General features: G+C 42.3%; 1 protein-coding gene across 9 annotated transcripts in view; it reads left to right on the top strand.

Annotated features, from left to right (window-relative positions):
* Positions 1-19,160, top strand: part of LOC133371358 (septin-6) — an 84,470-nt gene that overhangs the window by 47,086 nt on the left and 18,224 nt on the right. The window contains exons 10-11 of one of the 9 annotated variants that reach the window (XM_061598709.1): positions 785-830; positions 2,598-6,842. The exons of 4 other annotated variants lie outside the window; for them this stretch is intronic. In XM_061598709.1, coding sequence (XP_061454693.1) covers positions 785-788 — 4 coding nt within the window. In that variant the 3' untranslated portion in view covers positions 789-830; positions 2,598-6,842. 4 more of the 9 variants (XM_061598707.1, XM_061598704.1, XM_061598705.1 and 1 more) reach the window with 4 other exon arrangements.

Here is a 19,160-nt window from a genome sequence, read left to right on the forward strand (position 1 = left end):
TACCTTGGTTGCTGCATAGAGGCTACTTTTTATTGTTCCCTGTGGCACCAGTCTTCCCATCTGAATCAGTTCCTGACATGGACGGTGCTGTTAACGTTTTTGGCACCACCAACGTCACAGGTTTTAAGGCCTTCAGGTCCAGTCCAGTCCTTATTTTCACTTTTGTATCAAACTGAACTGGTTGCTGCTCTTAATTGCCTGCATCAGGCATACAGAGCTTTCACCAAACACTTGCGGGCAGAGAGCAATACCTCTTCCTCCCATTTTGGAAGAGTTGTGGCCAGTGGCAGCCTTCAACTTTAGTACTGGAAGGTTAGGCGTAGTTAATATTCAGTGCTTGAATTACAGAGGCAAAGGTAGGGAGACTTTAAAGGTGGAGAGCCTGTGGCTTTCCAGATATTGCTAGACTACCGTGCCCATCATCCCTGACCATTGACCGTGCTGGATTGGGCTGATGGGAGCTGGAGCCCAACAACATCTGGCCACAGATCCCCCATCTTTGCCTTGATAAAATCTGTCCCTTGTAGTCTTCTGAGATGGTACCAAAAGGTTAAAGGGTCATTCCTCCCCCTAATATGAATATTGCTCCAGTTGTCATATCGTCTCATAGGTTTAGAGCAGCTTTAACCGTTGGCCGTTAACTGGTCCTCTAAGGTGTTATTTCTTTTTGTTCACTTTTTAAAAATATGAAACCTAAAATCAAAATCTTTTTTTCCCCCTTTGGTTTTGGTACAGTAAATTGTCTTCACTTTCCTTAGTTGTCATTTGTATGCTGTTTTTACAGTTAACCCTGCTGCTTGCTGCATGGTGCATGAGGGCGCATTGTGCTGGTAAGCTTGACTAAATCAAATAGCCATTGCAGTGGGATCCCAAAAGGGCACTTCGCATTAAAAATAATAATAAATGCAGACACAACTACTCTGAACCTGCAGTCTGGCCTCTAGCATATCCAACAATCCCAGCACACACACCCTCCAATGATGTGCCTCTGCTGCTGCTTCCCACACATGTTGAGATAGAGGCAAAGGACTCTTTAACCCCCTCCTCTCCAGCATGAAAAAGCCAGAAAGCCTCTCTTTGAAGTTATTCTAATATGTTTCCCCCAGTTACTTACTCATTCTTTGCCTGGGCTTGGCTTGCTCTCAGGCTGAGAGGGGAATTTTGACAAGCCTCCTTGTCACATTGGGGAGGAAAGGGTTAATGAGCCTTTTGCCCCATATGGCAAGTGGATGGAGCCAGTGCTGCCAACCCTTTTCCTCTGGCTCAGCTTCAAAGATGCGCCCCCCTTTAAAAAGCAACAACTAATTGCTGACTAGAGGTCTAGATTACTGTCCCACAATAACTTATGCCTACTGCCATCCATCCACAGGCAAAACAGGTCTGTTCCAGCAGTGTCAGTGTTCAAGACAACATCTTGTTTACATCAAAGCTACTTTGGGGCAAATGTGGTTCCCCCATCCTCCATAGGCCTTATATATAGTCATTTCAGTGGAAATTCTTCTGGGTTAAATGCATTTTTTATGGAACAATAAGCGCGCAGAACAAAAGAGAGGTTTGAGAGAGGAGAAACAATGGGTTGCTCTTCAAGACTTGAAATGTGGAAAATAACCTCATACAATGGGAGTGCTCTGTACAGGGCCTGAGAACACATCTAGGGGATGGAGTGTAGTTGGAGTAAACATTGTGGGCTCTTGTTTTGGGTTGTTTTTGGCATGCCGCCATACGCAAGGCTGTGGCGTGCTGGTCCATGGCTCAAATATGCATTCTTTTGTTGTAGTTGGTCCTAAGACAGTTTGCAAACATTGCCTTTCTGAATAGGGGCATTAATCCTTGCCAAGCGCAATAACCAAAAATCTTGTTCAACAATTCACAAAACATTTGCAGTATTGATTTGGCCTGAAAAGCCTTGTGTGGCTTCCCTATTTTTGCTGGGGCATAAACAGTTTGCATCTAATTGAACAACCCTGCTGCAATCTGCTGAAAACTGAAAGACTATATTCACACCACCGTGACTTCAAGCATGTTTAAGTAAAATTAAATGCCATTTATTAATGTGTGTGTTTTCCCCTCCCTTCTACAAATTAGAGACCAGGGGTGGGCAACGCGCAACCACAGACTAAATATGGATATCAAGATTCTTTGGTGCTGCTTAATATATTTTGCTGGTATCTTGGGAACCACAAATTTAAATATCATTTTAAAATGCCTAATCAACTTGACAACATATTTGATATTTATGAGCTTAATGGCTCAGGAACCAGGCACAAATTCATTGCTATCAGTTGTTTGGTTTTTAAACTAGGTTTTTTTTCCCTGAAGACCATTATAAACAATCTGCTTTTAGCTTATTCATGTTCAGTTTCAGAACAGAAGTATCACAACTGATACTTCATTGATACCAACCATGTTCATTCAGATAATATACCAGTTGCATGTAATATCCACACAAATGACCTTTGTGTTCCATATGTTTCCATTGTAGCCTTTGATCCAATTTATGTTGCCCACCCCTGTTGGAAGCCATATTTATCTTATTTAACTTACTTTTAATCCAGATAAACATTAATCCTTTTTTCTTTTCTTTTTTTCATTTTCAGTTCAGGTTTCCTGTAGATCCTATTCTTTTGCGCCAGAAACGACCACCCCACACTCTGAGTTAACAGTGCAATCTATCTCTGTACCTATTTGCCCATCTCCTCCCCAAAGCAAACACTTGCTTTTTTATCTTTTTTTTTTTTTAATCTACCCCCCCCCCCCAAAGAGGCTGTACTCTTCTTTACTGTTTTGGCAAAGAACTCGGCAGTCACTTCTGTGGAGCTGATAAGAGAAGCTCTGAGTACTTGTTATCTGTCTTAGCCCATGTCCTAAGTAATTCTTTGCCAGCATCTCATTAATGCATTGATGTGCGTGTGTGCATGGCAGGGCAGCATGTTTGCTTATTAGTTGCGCTGCGACGCCTGAGCCCTGTCACGGACTCTGTAGTGAAGACAAAAAAAATAAGTGTAAAAGATGCCTTCCTTTCTCCCCACCCTTTACTTGTTTAGAGAGGTTAACAGGATTCCTCCTTATGATGTTTTTTTAATTTGTATTTATGTTTTCACTGGCTGTTATAAAACGTGCCACAAAGGCATGATGAAAAAGCCCTAGGAGTGTGAAAATGTCTCTTTATAAAAAGATGCAGTTGAGGGTTTGTAGAATGTTGGGAACAACACAGGATAGGTTATCTCAGTTAAGACCAAGTCAAAACACCAGTCCATCTAGCCCTGCATTTTCTCTTTTGACTGGTAGCACCATTCCAGGTTCTCAGGTAGAGGGTTTTTCATATTTCCTGCTTTCTGCTCTGGTTTTTTTTTTTAAAGTGGAGATACTGAGGATTGAACCTAAGACTGTCTACATGCAAAGTATGTGCTCTACCACTGAGCTGTGATTCCTCCCCTAACAGATAGCCCAGAGAGTCTTTCAAGTTATAACCTAAGCTTCAAAGTGGATTGGTGTTACTTTTTTGGTTCCAGTTGCTATGCTGCACAGGAAGAAAAATGCTCCTGTGCCCATTGAATAATAGCTCTGATTTGTTGAGTGTCTGCAGGCATAGGACCTCCACTGTGCAAATACAGAGAGTTGTGTTCCATGCTAGTCCTACTCAGAGCAGGCCCACTGAAATTAATAGACATGACTAACTTAGATCTATTCAGGTCAATGGGTCTGTTCTGAGTAGGACAGTTGAATACAACCCAGAGCTTTCTAGCCTACCTTAATCACCTCAGAAATGGGGAAAGCTTCATCTCTGCAAAGGAATGTTTGTGTGGAGCTTCCTCTTCCATCCAGGTGAAAGGAGATGTTTGTGCAGGAGTTCCATGTTGGAGCATATATGGGATTTTTTTATGTGGAGGAGCTCTCAACTGCAGTCTGAAGTGGTGGCAGACACAGATTTGCATTAGTGAGAAGAACTAGGCCTGATAAATAGTCTGATCTTAGAATGAGAGGGAAACCTTGGGTCAGTGGGCCATGCCATTTCAGGCACGGCACGCCCACCTGTCCAACACCAGACATCTTATATGATATTGGATGTGGGGCAGGTGAAGGTGGGGCTCAGTCAAAAGGGGCTCTGCAGGTACTGCCAGCTGGCAGCGCCTGCAAAGCCCTGTTGCACAGCACTTTCCAAGAATCTGACAAACAGCTGGTTGTCAGATGTTTGGAAGCCCTGTGCAAGCCCTGTGCTGAGTGCTTCCCAAGCCCTGAGCATTGGGGCAAGGTGAGGTAAGGAACTGGCTCACTGTACCAAAAAAGTTCCCTGCCCCTGTCCTGGAATGTGTTTACTAAGAAGTAAGTCCTGCTGAGTTCAGTGGAACTTAACTTCTTAGTAAGCTTGTTTTAAGAGAGCACCATTATTTTTCTTGAATAAAACTCCCAAAACTTACTTTCTTAGGAACATAGGAAGCTGCCTTATACCATTTTGGAACATATCCTATATTTGTTGAGTGCCAAATATACCCGTCTTATTTCAGTGAAGCATGCTTCTAAGTTAGTTTTGCAGGATCATCCTCTGAAATCTGATTAAATTCAAAGTATTTCACCTTGGAGTATCAGTTAATAAACTATATTTTAGAAATATTATCTTTTCTTATTGCTGTTTATGTAATACATGACTAGTTTGAGAAATGGTAAGTATACTTCCTTACCAAAGGTGGAAAGGAGCAATACATTTGAATTTCAAAAATACCTTTCATTTTAACTGTGAAAGCTTTATTTATATATTGGAAGGCTTTGTTTAGAAATCTCATCCTTTGGGAAAAGGAAATCTTAATTGTTTTTTAAAATCTGTAACTTTTTTTCTTTAACTTTTCCCCCCAAATCAAAGTAACTTTTTTTTAATGAGGCAAGTTTTTAAAAGTGTACAGATTGGACGTAGGGAACCTTTGGCTCTCCAGATGTTGCTGAAACAACTCTCATCAGCCCCAGCAAGCATGGCCAGGGATGATGGGAGTCGTAGCTCAGCAACATCTGGAGGGTCAAAGGTTCCCCACACCTGGTACAGAGTATGGTAAAACACCAAAATGTGTCTAGTTCAAAGAGATATAATATGAACCAATGAAGCTGATGAATATAGCAGAATAAAGGTTATAAATAATTATGGCCATATTTACATGAAAAGTAACTGGCTTAATATTTATCCATCCTCCCCAGAGAATCCTAAGTACCATAGTTCCATAAGGAACAGAGGTGCGGCTACGTTTCCCAGCATTCTTTGGGGAAGCTGTGATGGATTAAGTTAGTGCAGATGTGGCTTTATATGTATTATCTTAAATATAACCCCCCCAAAAAAACAAATAGATTCTCCAGAGTTCATAATCCCCTGCTCTTTAAACCAGGTTTTTAAAAAATGGTTGTTAATGGGGTTTTTTTCATGGAGTTTGGCATGCTTGCAGTATAAGTTCAGCCTAAACCAGAGGTGGAGAAGCTGGTATTCTCCAGCTGTTGTTGAACTGCAGTTCCTTCAGCCTCAGTCAGCATGGCCAGTGATGATGGGAGCTGTAGTCCAATGACATCTAGAAGGCTACAGGATCCCCACCCTGATTTTAAACTAGATCATCTTGTTTTTTTTAAAAAAATCTCTGTTGTGAATTTCCATTGAAAAATAATGGGTTTTTCTTTTGTCTTGGCAGACCACTTAATGGTTTTCCTGCCTGTTGTAGCAATTGCAACGCACTGTGCTAGATGCTGTGTAATTCTTATAGCTTCTTTTGTTCCTTATCTTGTGTTTTATTGTATTGCAATTTAAATTCCATAAAATTCAGATTGCAATATAGTAAAAATACACAATAAGAAATAAAAGAAGCGATAAAAATACATATTGTCATCATTAGAAGCAAATATTATTATCAAGATTAAACTTCTTGGTTCTAGCCTTAAGTCACAGACCACTTGAATGAAGACTGCTGGTGGCCCCACAGGCCACCGTTTGCAAACTCTTCGTGGAAATAAAGGAGAAGTCGGCTTCATAACATAGACACCTGGGATGGCCAATTAGTAGACTGCAGGCCAGATCGAGGCCCTAAAGCCATTTTATCTGGCCCACAATGGCCTTCAATTTTCATAAAGGTTTTTTTAAAACTTCCTTTTCAGTAGCATGGAAAAGAAAATAATTTCCCCAGAAGTTCAAGTGAGCAATTTCTCACTGCAGTCGTTCATCTCTGTTTTGGATTTTGTATACAACAGGCCCGCTGTGCCTGAGCACATGGGCTCCACATCTGTGAATATAGGAACCTGCCTTATACTTGAGTCAGATAATTCTAGCTCTGTATCTTCCACACTGACTGGCAGCAGCTCTCCAGGATTTCAAGGAGGGAGTCTCTCCCAGCCTTCCCTGAAGACCCGGGGATTGAATTTGGGACCTTCTCCATGCAAGGCAGATGCTCTGCCCTAGCTATGGCCCTCCCTGGTGAAGCCCTCTCTGCTTGGTGACACCAGTTTCAATAATGGCATCAGACCACTTGTGAGACAGGGTAAAGTTCTCCTTAAGCAAAAGGCACTACTGCCCCATGGCTCACTCTCTTGAGAAGAAAATCCTCCCGGCCTTGGGCTACAGAAGCTGGTTATCCCTGAGACAAACTGCTAAAGAAAGTATAATCTGATTATAGTGTCTTGGTATATGCCCCTCCTCCCCTCCCAGGAAACTTACGTGCACGACCCCATTTATCCTTAACTGGATTTCTAGACAAACATGTACATTTAGAACTATTAGTCTTGGATTGCAAAGTACCTTTTTAGAAGTGAAATCATTGCACTGAAATAATTCTTGAGGTCCCCTTAAATGTACTGAAATTTGTATTTCTTTTGTTGCTTTGTCACAATCTATATTTTCAATGAAAAACTGTTTTTTTTAAAAAAAAAATAAACATTTTTCGTACAATAATTCTGGTTAATACTTTATTTTCTTGTTTTTGTTCTTTTGCCCTTCTTTTACAGTAACCCATGGCTGTGTACTGAGTAATTTCCCTTGAGTACACTGAGCTGGAATTGGACCTTCACTTATTTAATACTCTTCAGTTCAGCCATGGTCTCCTCATGATGCTTCCACCAATGTTAATCTAGATGCATATTCTACATTAATCAGTATCTGATTTTTTTTTATTTTAATTTTATTTTCTGGCTGTATAATGGTGTGTGCTCTTGTATACGATGTAAAATAACACTATGGAGGTTAAGACACTGTGGAATTTTGGGAATACCATCCTAGGCCAGCCTTTGTCAATAAGCTGCCCAAAGGTACTAGCCCAGCCTTTCCCAACCAGTGTCCCTCCAGATGTTGTGGCACCACAACTCCCATCAGCCTCAGCCAGCATTGCCAATGGTCAGGAAGATGCATGCAGTTTCTTGTTGCTTAGGCTACCAGGCTAGTGCTTACATCCAAGGCTGTCCTGGGATCAGTGATGCAGCAGTGGTAAATTTCCTATATACACTTGTCCTCAAGCTCACAGTTCTTCATCCTTTGGTCCCCAGATGCTGTTGGACTACATGTCCCATCAACCCCAGCCGGCTTAGTCAATGGCCAAGGATGATGGGAGTTGTAGTCCAACATCCGGGGACCCAAGGTTGAAGAACAGCGTTCTAGCTTTCTTGTGCCCACAGCTATGAAGAGCAGGGATGTTGAATCTGTGGCCCTCCAGATGTTGTTGGACTCCCATTCCCATGAGCCCCAGCCAGCGTGGCCAGTTGGCAGAAATGCTGGGGATTGTAGTACAACCTCTGGAGGGCCACAGATTCAGCATCCCTAATGTAGAGAAAGGGTGGAACTAGTAGGTAGGTACTGCCTACTCCCATTTGAACTGCCTGAATATTAATCATATCATATTCCAAAGCCCTTGTTTGGGTGGCCTCATCATCAGAAGTTAAGCAAGTTGTGACTGGGGAAAGGGCCCTTTTCGTTATGCCACCTCTCCCCATGCCATTATTTGGAATACTCTTCACAGGGAGGTGCGCCCCGTGCAGAGTGTGAATGTCTTTTCAGTGCCAGGTAACAATCTTTCTTATTTGCTTCTGAGGCAGAGAAGTGCTTTTCCAATTCAAGCTGGAGATGCCTGGGGTTGAATCTGGGACGTTTTGCATGCAAAGCATGTGCTCTACCACTGAGCCTGTGGTCCTTGTCTAACAACACTCTGCTGTGCATTTTTGCACCAGCGATGCAAGGCAGGACAACTGAACTTAAGACTGGAGAGATGGGAAACAGAAAAACAAAATATTTGCCCATCTCTAGTAAAAAGCCTGTGATCGTGTAAGGGTCCTGGTTCACATAGGATGTCTTCTGAATGGTGGAGAAGCTCCTCCCTCTTCTCCAGCGTGATCATAGAATCATAGAATAGTAGAGTTGGAAGGGACCTCTGAGGCCATCAAGTCCAACCCCCTGCTCCATGCAGGAACCCAACTTAAAGCATACAGGTAACTCTCCAGCTGATATTTCAGGTCTGCTTCTGATGTGTGTGTAAAGTACTGAAGCTTGAAAGAGAAGGCAGAAGAAGAAGACCAGTAAAGACCCAGTCCTGGGTCTAAAGTAATATGTGGGCCCCGTTAATTTTTTCTCTTTAACTTTCCCCTACAGCAAACAGTTCTATAGTTACCTTTGGAAAAAAACTTTGATTTTTCCTAGCAAAAAGACCAGGCTGAGTCTTGACTGGTGGGTTTGTTTTTAAAGACATCACTACTTTTAGTTAAGTGTTGGAGTGGGGAGAGTTTATATACAGTAATTATAATTGTTATATACTGAGGTTTTTGGTTTTTTGATAACTTTCTTGGTCACATCACCAGGAAAAGCAGGTAAGATGGAACCTCATGTCTTTGTCTTACTGGGGTGCGATCCTCAACAGCTTGGGTATTCAGATAAACAAGTGTGGTATTCACACAATTATTTATGGGGCTATGGAAGAGGCAGGAGCTTAGCATATCAGTTCAGCAAGCTTTTGAAAAGTAAGTGTTTTAGACCATGTTCGTACAGATTTGCAAATGACCTCTTAGAATATAAATTAAGTTTTTAAAACAACAAAAACCTGGGGTGTGGGCCAGTTACAGGAGTTGCAAAAAGACCGTTCTCCCTAAGCGACTTGTGGAAATACGTTCCAGATTCCCCAAATTGTATTGGGATTTCAGAAGGACGGTGTAATTCTAACAAAAGACCCAAAGCATGGTATGGTGATGCTTCTTTCTATAGGTTTGGATGGATAGATCAAAATCTAGAGCAGCAATTGGTCTCTTGTTTAGTTTAAACCAGGTGGGATGAAGCTTTGTGCCCTCACGATGTTGCTTAACTACAACTCCCATCAGGCCAAGCAGGTATGGCCAATAGTCAGGGATGATGGGAATTAGAATTCAGCAACATATGAAGGGCCAAACCTTTATCACATCTGCTTTCAATAAACAAACTTGCAGCCACGAGTTGTTCTCTTGAAAGGTGAGACAGTGGATGTTGGTAGTTGGATTTGATCTCTGGGTCACAACCCTCTGTGGCCTTTGAACTGTTGTTGGACTGCAACCCTCATCACTGACCATTGGCCATGCTGACGGAGGCTGATGGGAGTTGTAGTCCCACAACATATGGAGGGCCACAGGTTCCTCATCCTTGCACTAGTCCACTAAAACAAACAACAGCTGTGACCATTAATTTTATTACATGTTTATCCCTTCCTCCCAAAAGCTCAAGGCAGCATTCATGGTGGCCTCTCCCCGCCCCTAGTCATTTTATCCTCACAACAACCCTGTGAGGTAGGTTAGGCAGCCCCAGAAGGCAGGTATTGTTTCAGATTGGAGACTGGGGAGAGGGGAATGGTTTCCATTTTCCCCACCATGGAACCATGATAGAGCATCCACATCCAGGTGCAGGATGCCATCAAATTCCAGATGCAGGAGGGAGAGCAGTAAACAAAGAAACAGTGGAGGGTTCTTTGCTTTATGCCTCTGCTGGTCATCTTCCTCTCAGAGGCATCTGGGCTTGCTCCTGTTGGGAAGAGAAAGTTACATTAATTAGATGGTCCTTTTATTCTGATCCGGCAAGGCTGATCTTTTGTTGTTTCTTAACCATTCTCTAATGCAGGGCTGGGGAACCTTTGGCCCTCCAGATGTTGACAGACCACAACTCTCAGCATCCCTAACCATAGGATGTGTTGGCTTGGGCTGATGGGAATTGGAGTCCAACAATATCTGGAGGGCCAAAGGTTCCCCAACCCTCTAAATGTTTCATTGCTTTGAAAAACACCCCCCCCTCTATATTGTGCTTACATGGATTTTGTTAACAGTGTGTACAGTCGTAATTCTGCTATGTTTGACTTCTGATGCATCAGTGCTCCTCTGTTTGGAACCCCAACAGTAGCATAAGCATTGATCCACTCGCCTGTCCATTTTCTCTCTCTTGATTTGATTGTGTCCTGGGATCTGTTTTTCTGCTTTTTCTTTGAATGCTTCTCCCTCTTGCTTTTAACTGACGGTCTGTGTTTTGTTTTGTTTTTTTCTCCTGCTGGCTTTCTCTCTCTAGCTTTTTCTGATCTGTCTCCACCCGCTGCTCTGTGTCTGATGGAGAAGATTTCCACTTGAGGAAGAGTTTAGGAGTTCCCACCCTGTTTGGGAGGGGGAGGAATGAGTAAATCTTCGGATATCTGGAAAGGGTTGGATTTGTTTTCCCGTTTTTTCTGACGTGCATGGGGTATGTTTAAAGCTGAGGTGCCTTGTGGTTTACGCCGCAAAGCAGGGAGAATATCGGAAAGACGGACATCTGCATATTGGTTAAAAGCTTTGAGGAGCAACCTAAAGATGGCGGGCAAATTAACAATGTAGCCAAGCAACATTGAGACAGGTTTTTAAAAATAATTTCCTTCCTATTTTGCCTCAATATAAATATGATGGGTGTTTTTTAAGTATCTGTGGGGGGAAATTGTGCTAATTCATTGGTTTGCTTGGATTAAAAACAAAACAAATCGAAAACCTAAAACACACACACATACACAAGGTTTATGCAATGAACAGCAAACAGAAACACGCGACTTTGCTACCTCTTGAGGAATATTTAATTTTATCGCTGAAGCAAAGGGCAGTGGGGGGAGAAGCAAGGGAGAAAGTATATTTTTCATTGGGGTCATAGATAACCTCTGCCATTTCAGTAAAACCTAATCAGCTTGAGTAATCTTTCCGATTTAATTTTTTGTTTTTTTAAAGAAGACCACCCTAAAGTTACCACAAACCTTAGTGGCTGAGAAAGAAGAGTTGTGAAGCACACAGTTAATACATTTCCCCTACAAGAGCGGCCTTAAGCAAGCTACTGTTCTGTCAGCCTCAGCCCCACCCTCTCCCTGTCTAGGGTCGTCATACTGGCCCATCTTACAAGGATCTTGTAAGGATTACCGTGATAAAATATGGGAAGTGCCTTGAGCACTTAGGGGAGGAAAGCATTGTATAAAGACTTAAGTATTATTACTATGGTGAGTTTAATCCCCAAAGTTCAACCCTCTGCAAATGTCTTCTGGGTTGCAAACTGACTTTTCTATTATTGATATAAAGATTGTGGAGAAATTTGTCTGTAATCGGTCATCTGTTTTTTTAAAGTTATCATGCAAGTCACGTGTTACTGCCCTTAAAAATGCATTTTCCGAGCGCTCTTGGAACTTTTTTGGAACATTCACTGCATGGGGTCTGTTTCCCAATACTTTGTTCTCCTGTCTCTTCTCTCTCTCTCTCTCTATTTTTATTTGTTGTCCCTCTACAAAACAAGAATTGTGATTTGACAGCTGCACTCAGTATCTATTTACATGACCCACATGAAAGAACCAGCACTGTTGAGCTTGATACCTTTCTAATGTTGTCAATTTTCAATAAAAAGTAACCCTCCCAAAAAACCATGTTCCCTGTCAATTATTTATTTCTGCAATCTCCTGAATGAAATGTGTGCATTGAGTTACAATTTTTTTTTATTATATACCATTGCATAGTAATTTGATGGGTGCTGAACTGACATTGTGTTTGCATGCCAAACATTATTTGGGCTGAACCAACAAAGAATTTGATGTTTTAAAAGGCTAACCAATTTATCAATACATAAGCCAGAGGGTGGTCTACCCATGTTGTCAGACTCCAGCTCCCATAATCCTTGTCCATTGGCTATGCTGGCTGGGGCCAATAGGAGTTTGAATCCAACAACATCTGGAGGGACCACAGGTTCCCACCACCTGGCATAAAGTTTTGTGGGCTACATCCCACTTCATCAGATGCAGATGTTAGTCCATGAAATTTTATGTCATGATAGATTAGCTAGTCTTTAAAAAGTGCCACAAGACTCAGTGGTTGTATCGAAGGTAAGTTAGACTCAAGAGCAGACCCACTGAAAATAATGGACATGAGTCATAACTTGAGTTCACTGATTTTAGTGGGACTACTCTGTGTAAAAGTTAATTGGATACAACTGTTTTTGCCGCAACAGACTAACGTGACTATCCCTCTGGAAATTATTAGATCTGCAACTTTTAATGGTTTAATCAAACAGATTAGACTAATTAAAACCCTTTTTCAATTGACTAAAAAGGCATTACAGTGTATCTGGCAAAACATTTTAAAAATGTTAGTTAGTTTTAATATGCATTCTTATAGTAACAGAAAGTGACAGGCATCTTCTTACGAGTCATTCCTCCCCTTTAACATGCAAAAGAGAATGCCTCTTCTTAGAAGATTGTGATGTACAGTATATACACAATCTAAAACAATGTGTGCTTTTATCATCTTCAAAATTATTGTTTTTGAAACTGCAAATACATGTAGATTTAATTGACCAATCAGTTTAAAACTGGTCAACTTGCAGTGAAGTCTCCTACACACAGTAACTATGGAGTGAGCGCCATTGAACCCAGTGGAGTTTAAGCATGCTTAAGATTCCACTGCAACACTTATTTAATTTGGATGGCAGCATTAATCATCATCATAACAGTAAACCATTTGTCTTGTCTGCCTTAACTGTACCAGAGGTTCCCACACTGGTCTGCGAGCGTCATTCAGGCCATCCGTTGTGTGCCTGTAAAAATTCAATTAAAAACCTACAGCATCTAGCGCAACACGTTACAATTGCTACAACAGGCAGAAAAATCATTAAGTGGTCCGCAAAGACCGTGAGCCATTTTCAAGTGGGCTGTGGGAAGAAAACCTTCGGGAACTACTTCACTATGTGTATGTACTGCCTTCAAGTCGATTCCGACTTACGGCGACCCTATGAATAGGGTTTTCATGAGGCTGAGAGGCAGTGACTGGCCCAAGGTCATCGCATTCTGAAATTCCTAAGGTTGGCCATGTGTTCTCCAGAAACTGACCCTGGGCTGTATCTAACTCAGATTAGACCCAATGAAATTAATGGACATGACAAACTTACGTCTACTATATTAATTTCAATGGGTCTGCCATGAGTAGTTGGATACAACCCCTCCTCACTAAGAAATACGGTTGACAACAGTAGCTAGGCGTAACCTAGGCCCAGCCTACCTTTGGAGGTCTGTGCGTTGTTATGATCTGAAATCCACCAGACCCTACGACTAATCACACTGTGTGTCATGTTCCAACATCAAGTGTCATGGACAGATCACCGCCTATTGAGGTTTAGACTCACAATGTGTTCTCCCCTCTGCAAGGGTGGAGGACCAATTAAGATGGTCTGTCCCCGGAGACTGATGGATCCTGAGGGTTTTCAAAAGGCTCTAGGGAGTTTTCCGGCTGATAAAACTGACGCTCCTGTCGAAACCCTGGTCACTCTGTGGAATACGGAAATGACCCGGGCAGCTGACGTGATCGCCCCGGTGCGCCCTCTCTGCTGCAGAGCTCAATTGGCTCCTTGGTATACCTCGGAGCTAAGAGTGATGAAGCAAGATAGGAGACGGCTTGAGTGCAAATGGAGACGAACTCCCGACGCCCGTAATCATGCACTTGTGAAGGCCTCTACCAAACTATATGTGAAGGCAGTGAGAGCAGCAAAGAAGCAGTACTTTGCTGCCTCCATTCAGTCATCTTCTAACCGCCCAGCGGAACTTTATAAAGTTGTCTGGGGACTCTTACATTCTGGTCCTCAGGACGCAATGATACCATCAATAGCCCGCTGTAACGAGTTTCCGAGACGCTTCCCAAGCAAGATCATGAACATCCGCCGGGACCTTGACTCCAATATTGTTGCAGTTGAATCCAATGAGGTGTCCGGAGCACAGTCCTGTCCTGTTTTATTGGATGAATTTCAGTTGGTACAGCTCGAGGATGTGGACAAAGTGCTTGGACAGGTGTGGGCGACCACTTCTGCTATGGATCCTTGCCCCTCGTGGCTAATAAAAGCTAGCAGAAATGGAACAGCCGGCTGGGCCAAGGAGGTGATTAATGCCTCTCTACGAGAGGGAGTGGTCCCACTCTGCCTAAAGCAGGCGGTGGTGAGACCGCTCCTAAAAAAAACCCTCCTTGGACCCCGACAATCTTGACAACTATAGACCGGTAGCAAATGTTCCTTTTCTGGGCAAGGTCCTAGAGTGTGTGGTCGCTCGCCAGCTCCAGGCTCTTTCGGATGAAACTGATTATCTGGATCCATTTCAATCGGGCTTTCGGCCGGGGTTTGGTACAGAAATGGCCTTGGTCGCCCTGTATGATGACCTCTGTCGGGAGAAGGACAGAGGGAGTGTAACTCTGTTGGTTCTCCTTGATCTCTCAGCGGCTTTTGATACCATCGACCATGGTATCCTTCTGGGGCGACTTGCGGATTTAGGAGTTGGAGGCACTGCTTGGCAGTGGCTGTGCTCCTACCTCGAGAACCGTCTCCAGAAGGTGGTGCTTGGGGAGCATTACTTGAGGCCCTGGGTACTCCAATATGGGGTCCCGCAGGGCTCAGTTCTGTCCCCCATGCTCTTTAATATCTATATGAAGCCGCTGGGCGAGGTCATTAGGAGTTTTGGAGTGCGTTTTCAGCAATATGCTGATGATACGCAGCTCTATTTCTCCTTTTCATCTTCTTCAGGTGAGGCTGTTGATGTACTAAACCGCTGCCTGGTCGCGATAATGGTCTGGATGAGAGCTAATAAACTGAGACTCAATCCTGACAAGACTGAGATGCTGTTGGTGGGGGGGCCCTCTGCCTAGATGGTTGATGTCCGACCTACCCTAGATGGGGTTACACTCCCCCTAAAGGAGCAGGTCTGTAGTTTGGGGGTCTTATTAGATCCGCTCCTGTCTCTGGAGGCTCAGGTAGCCTCAGTGGCACGGAATGCGTTCTACCAGCTTCGGCTGGTAGCCCAACTACGACCCTATCTGGACAGGGAGAACCTTGCCTCAGTTATCCATGCTCTGGTAACCTCTAGATTGGATTACTGTAATGCACTCTACGTAGGGTTACCTTTGAAGACGGTTCGGAAACTTCAGCTGGTGCAGAATGCTGCGGCCAGAGTTCTCACTCGGACTAAAAGATCTGATCATATAACACCTGTCCTGCCCCAACTGCACTGGCTACCAATACGTTTCCGGGCCAGATTCAAAGTGTTGGTTCTTACCTATAAAGCCCTTAATGGCACCGGACCGCAATACCTGATGGAACGCCTCTCCCACTATGAACCTACCCGTTCGCTGCGCTCGACGTCGAAGGCCCTTCTCCGGGTTCCAACTCACAAGGAGGCCCGGAAAGCAATAACGAGATCTAGGGCCTTCTCGGTGGTGGCCCCCGAATTATGGAATGCCCTCCCTGACGAGATACGCCTGGCGCCTTCTTTGATATCTTTTCGGCGCCAGGTAAAGACCTACCTCTTTGCCCAGGCATTTTAATCTTAGTTTTAATTTTAATGTTATAGTTAATTAATTGTAATTTCTATTAATTTTGTCTTAATCTGTTTTTAATGTTTTTTTTACAATAATTTTTATTCAAATTTTCATAAAACATACAAAACAAAATCATAAAACATTCAAAGACAAAAAACAAAACAAAACAAAAATGATTAAACAAAAAAAAATGTTGACTTCCCATTTGTCGCAGATCAAATCAGTTATAGGTCTACAATATATAACAATCCTGTCTCTTAAATTATATTATAAAATCACTTTCCTCCAGTACTTATCTTAATTAATCATCAAATCTCATAAACATTACTTTATTCTTTCCACAAAAAGTCAAAGAGAGGTTTCAATTCTTTAAGAAATATATCTATCAATTTTTCTCCAAATAAACATATCGATTAATCCATCTCGTTAATAATAATAATAATCTTATTGTCATAACCATAGTCCAAATAAACATATCGATTAATCCATCTCATCAAAATCTGTTAGGTCCAATAATTTCAATAGCCATTATTCCATTATCCATATTAATTCCATCTTCCATCTTCAATAGTCCTGTTAAGTCCAGTAATTTCAGTGTCCAATCTTCCTTTATCAGTATTCCATAATAATCTTGCTGTCATAGCCATAGTCATATAATAAGAGTCTGATGGGAATTTCCTCTATCCCAAATATTTTCTTGCCATCAATTCTGAATAAGTTGCTGAAATATTGTTGTAAAGTCATATCTCTGTTCTTCTTTTTTACAAAATGCACTGGCTCATCTCTTGAGAGTTTTTCCATTATCACATGGCTGCAGTTAATTCCATAGATTTTCTCTATATCAAGCTCCATCACGTCATTCCAGTCCAGAAGATTATCCAAGCCATTGATAACTTTCTCTAATATCTTCATTAATTTCTTCAGAGATAACGTTAAATTCCAAACAGTAGATTTTATTTCTAATATCCATAAACTCCAGATCTTTTTCCAATTCCACATTTGTTCCAATCTCCAGGGCTTGTATCTTCCCTTTATTTTTTCTTTTCTCATCTCTGATCTCATTCTCCTCTCTCACAGGATCCCCTATTTCTTTAAGCTCCTGCGTCATTTTGCTCAGTTCCATTTTCAGCTCCTTACTGCCCTGTCGCAGGGTTTGTTTCGTTATCTCAATCTCATCCATTATTTTCTGAAACATAATTACTTCCAGATTCTCAGCCACTTTCTTGATTGCCATTTTTAAAACCACGAAAACAAAACAAAACAAAAATAAAGAAGAACCACTTCTTATTTCAGCAACAATTGGGTTAATATTCCAGGCTTGATGACATCACAGTATAAACAGAGCAGCCTGCCTTATCTCTCTACGTTCAAGAATACAAAACAAATTTAGTTCCCAGCATCAAAACAGTTAGTGGCGTCGTGAAGAAGCAGATTCGTCAAAATAAAATAGACCAAAAAGAGAATAGTCCCAGACAATATAATGTTCCTCGGAATAGAAATCCCTCTTCTGTTTATATCTTTAGAATGCACTTCCAGGACAGCTTTTTGCAATAGAAACAGAGATAAGCTGTTAATTTCGTGAATCACAGAGAAGAGTTATAGCTCACCCAGAAGTTCTTTAAAGCTGATTCATTTGACAAATCTCTTTTTGCTGCAACAATTTAAACCAAGTAAAAAAAATAATAGAAAGAAGGGTGCTTGCCTGTTAGTCCATTTTCTCTTTGAAGAAAAGATAAACGTATCGCATTAATCAGATAGAGCTTGTTCGGAAGTCCGTCCGGCATTGCTGGCTGGACCTTTTCTCATAAATTAATGAAATCCAGTCCTCCCAACAAAAACAGGCTTTTGAGGTTGATCTCTACATTTCTCCCTGCCCGGGAGAAATTTCATCAGTCAAAAAAAAAAATGTTCTGACTGATTTATATCTGAATAAGCTTCTTTTGAGGCGGGAGCCCATCTCAAAAGCAGGCACAAGCGAAGTCACCCTTCCCGGAAGTCCTGTTTTTAATGTGTTTTTATACTTATATGATGTAATCCACATTCGCTGGTTTTAAATGTGGTTTTATCCTGTTGTACACCGCCCTGAGAGCCTGTTGCTAAAGGGCGGTTTAAAAGTGCAATAAATAAAATAAAATAAAAGAAATAAAAGTGTTCAGTGGTTGCCCTTTAGTTATGGGACTCCTTCTATGTTTACCCTGTTCTAGATGGGGTTACACTCCCCTTGAAGGAACAGGTTTGTAGTCTCGGGGTGCTTTTCGATCCTTCCCTGTCTCTTGAGGTGCAAGTGGCCTCGGTGGCAAGGAATGCGTTCTACCATCTTCGGTTGGTAGCCCAGCTACGCCCCTATCTTGACAGGGATGACCTCGCCTCAGTTGTTCATGCTCTGGTAACTTCTAGGCTGGATTACTGTAATGCGCTGTACGTAGGGCTGCCCTTGAAGACCATTCGGAAACTTCAGCTAGTGCAAAATGCAGCAGCCAGACTGCTGACGAGGACCAGTCGGTCAGCACATATAACACCTGTTCTGGCCCATTTGCACTGGCTACCTATCTGTTTCCGAGCCAGATTCAAGGTGCTGGTTATGACCTATAAAGCCTTACACGGCGTGGGACCGCAATATCTTGTGGAACGCCTCTCCCACTATGAACCTACCCGGTCACTTCGCTCAGCAACTAAGGCCCTCCTCCGGGTACCAACTCATCAGGAAGCCCGGAGGACAGTTACTCGATCTAGGGCCTTTTCTGTAGTGGCCCCCGAATTGTGGAATAGCCTCCCTGAAGAAATACGCCTGGCGCCTACGCTTCTATCTTTTCGGCGCCAGGTTAAGACCTGGCTATGCTCCCAGGCATTTTAATGTGTTTATTTTTTATATTTTTGTTGTTCCTTGTTTGTGTTTATTATGTTTGGTTGATTTTATTATGGTATTTTGTATTTTAATCTTTTTGTACACCGCCCAGAGAGCTATTCGCTATGGGCGGTTTAAAAATGAAACAAATAAAAAATAAATAATAAAATAACCCCACAACCAAGCTCCCAAGACACAGCATCTTCCAGAAGCTTTGTTAATTCTGCCTGGGGCATGGTAGAAGGTCAAGGTTATGTTAGGAAAGGTGAGAGATTTCAGTGGAATTTGACAAAAGCAGGGGATCGTATGCTTTTGTTACCTGTATCAAGTTTTCAGCATTTCCTACAAACCTAAACCAGTTGATAGATTGCAGAGTGAAAGCTCTGAATAGCATCACAGAACTTGGAACTGATCTGAAAATAGCCTAGCTAAAGCTGTTGCAGGGCAGCATTTACCCGTAACAGACAACGCACACCCCAAGAGATTAATCAACATTTGAGCATATATGTGCCCGCAGGTT

This window comes from Rhineura floridana, chromosome 16 (genome assembly GCF_030035675.1).
Source record: "Rhineura floridana isolate rRhiFlo1 chromosome 16, rRhiFlo1.hap2, whole genome shotgun sequence".
Lineage (NCBI taxonomy): Eukaryota > Metazoa > Chordata > Lepidosauria > Squamata > Rhineuridae > Rhineura > Rhineura floridana.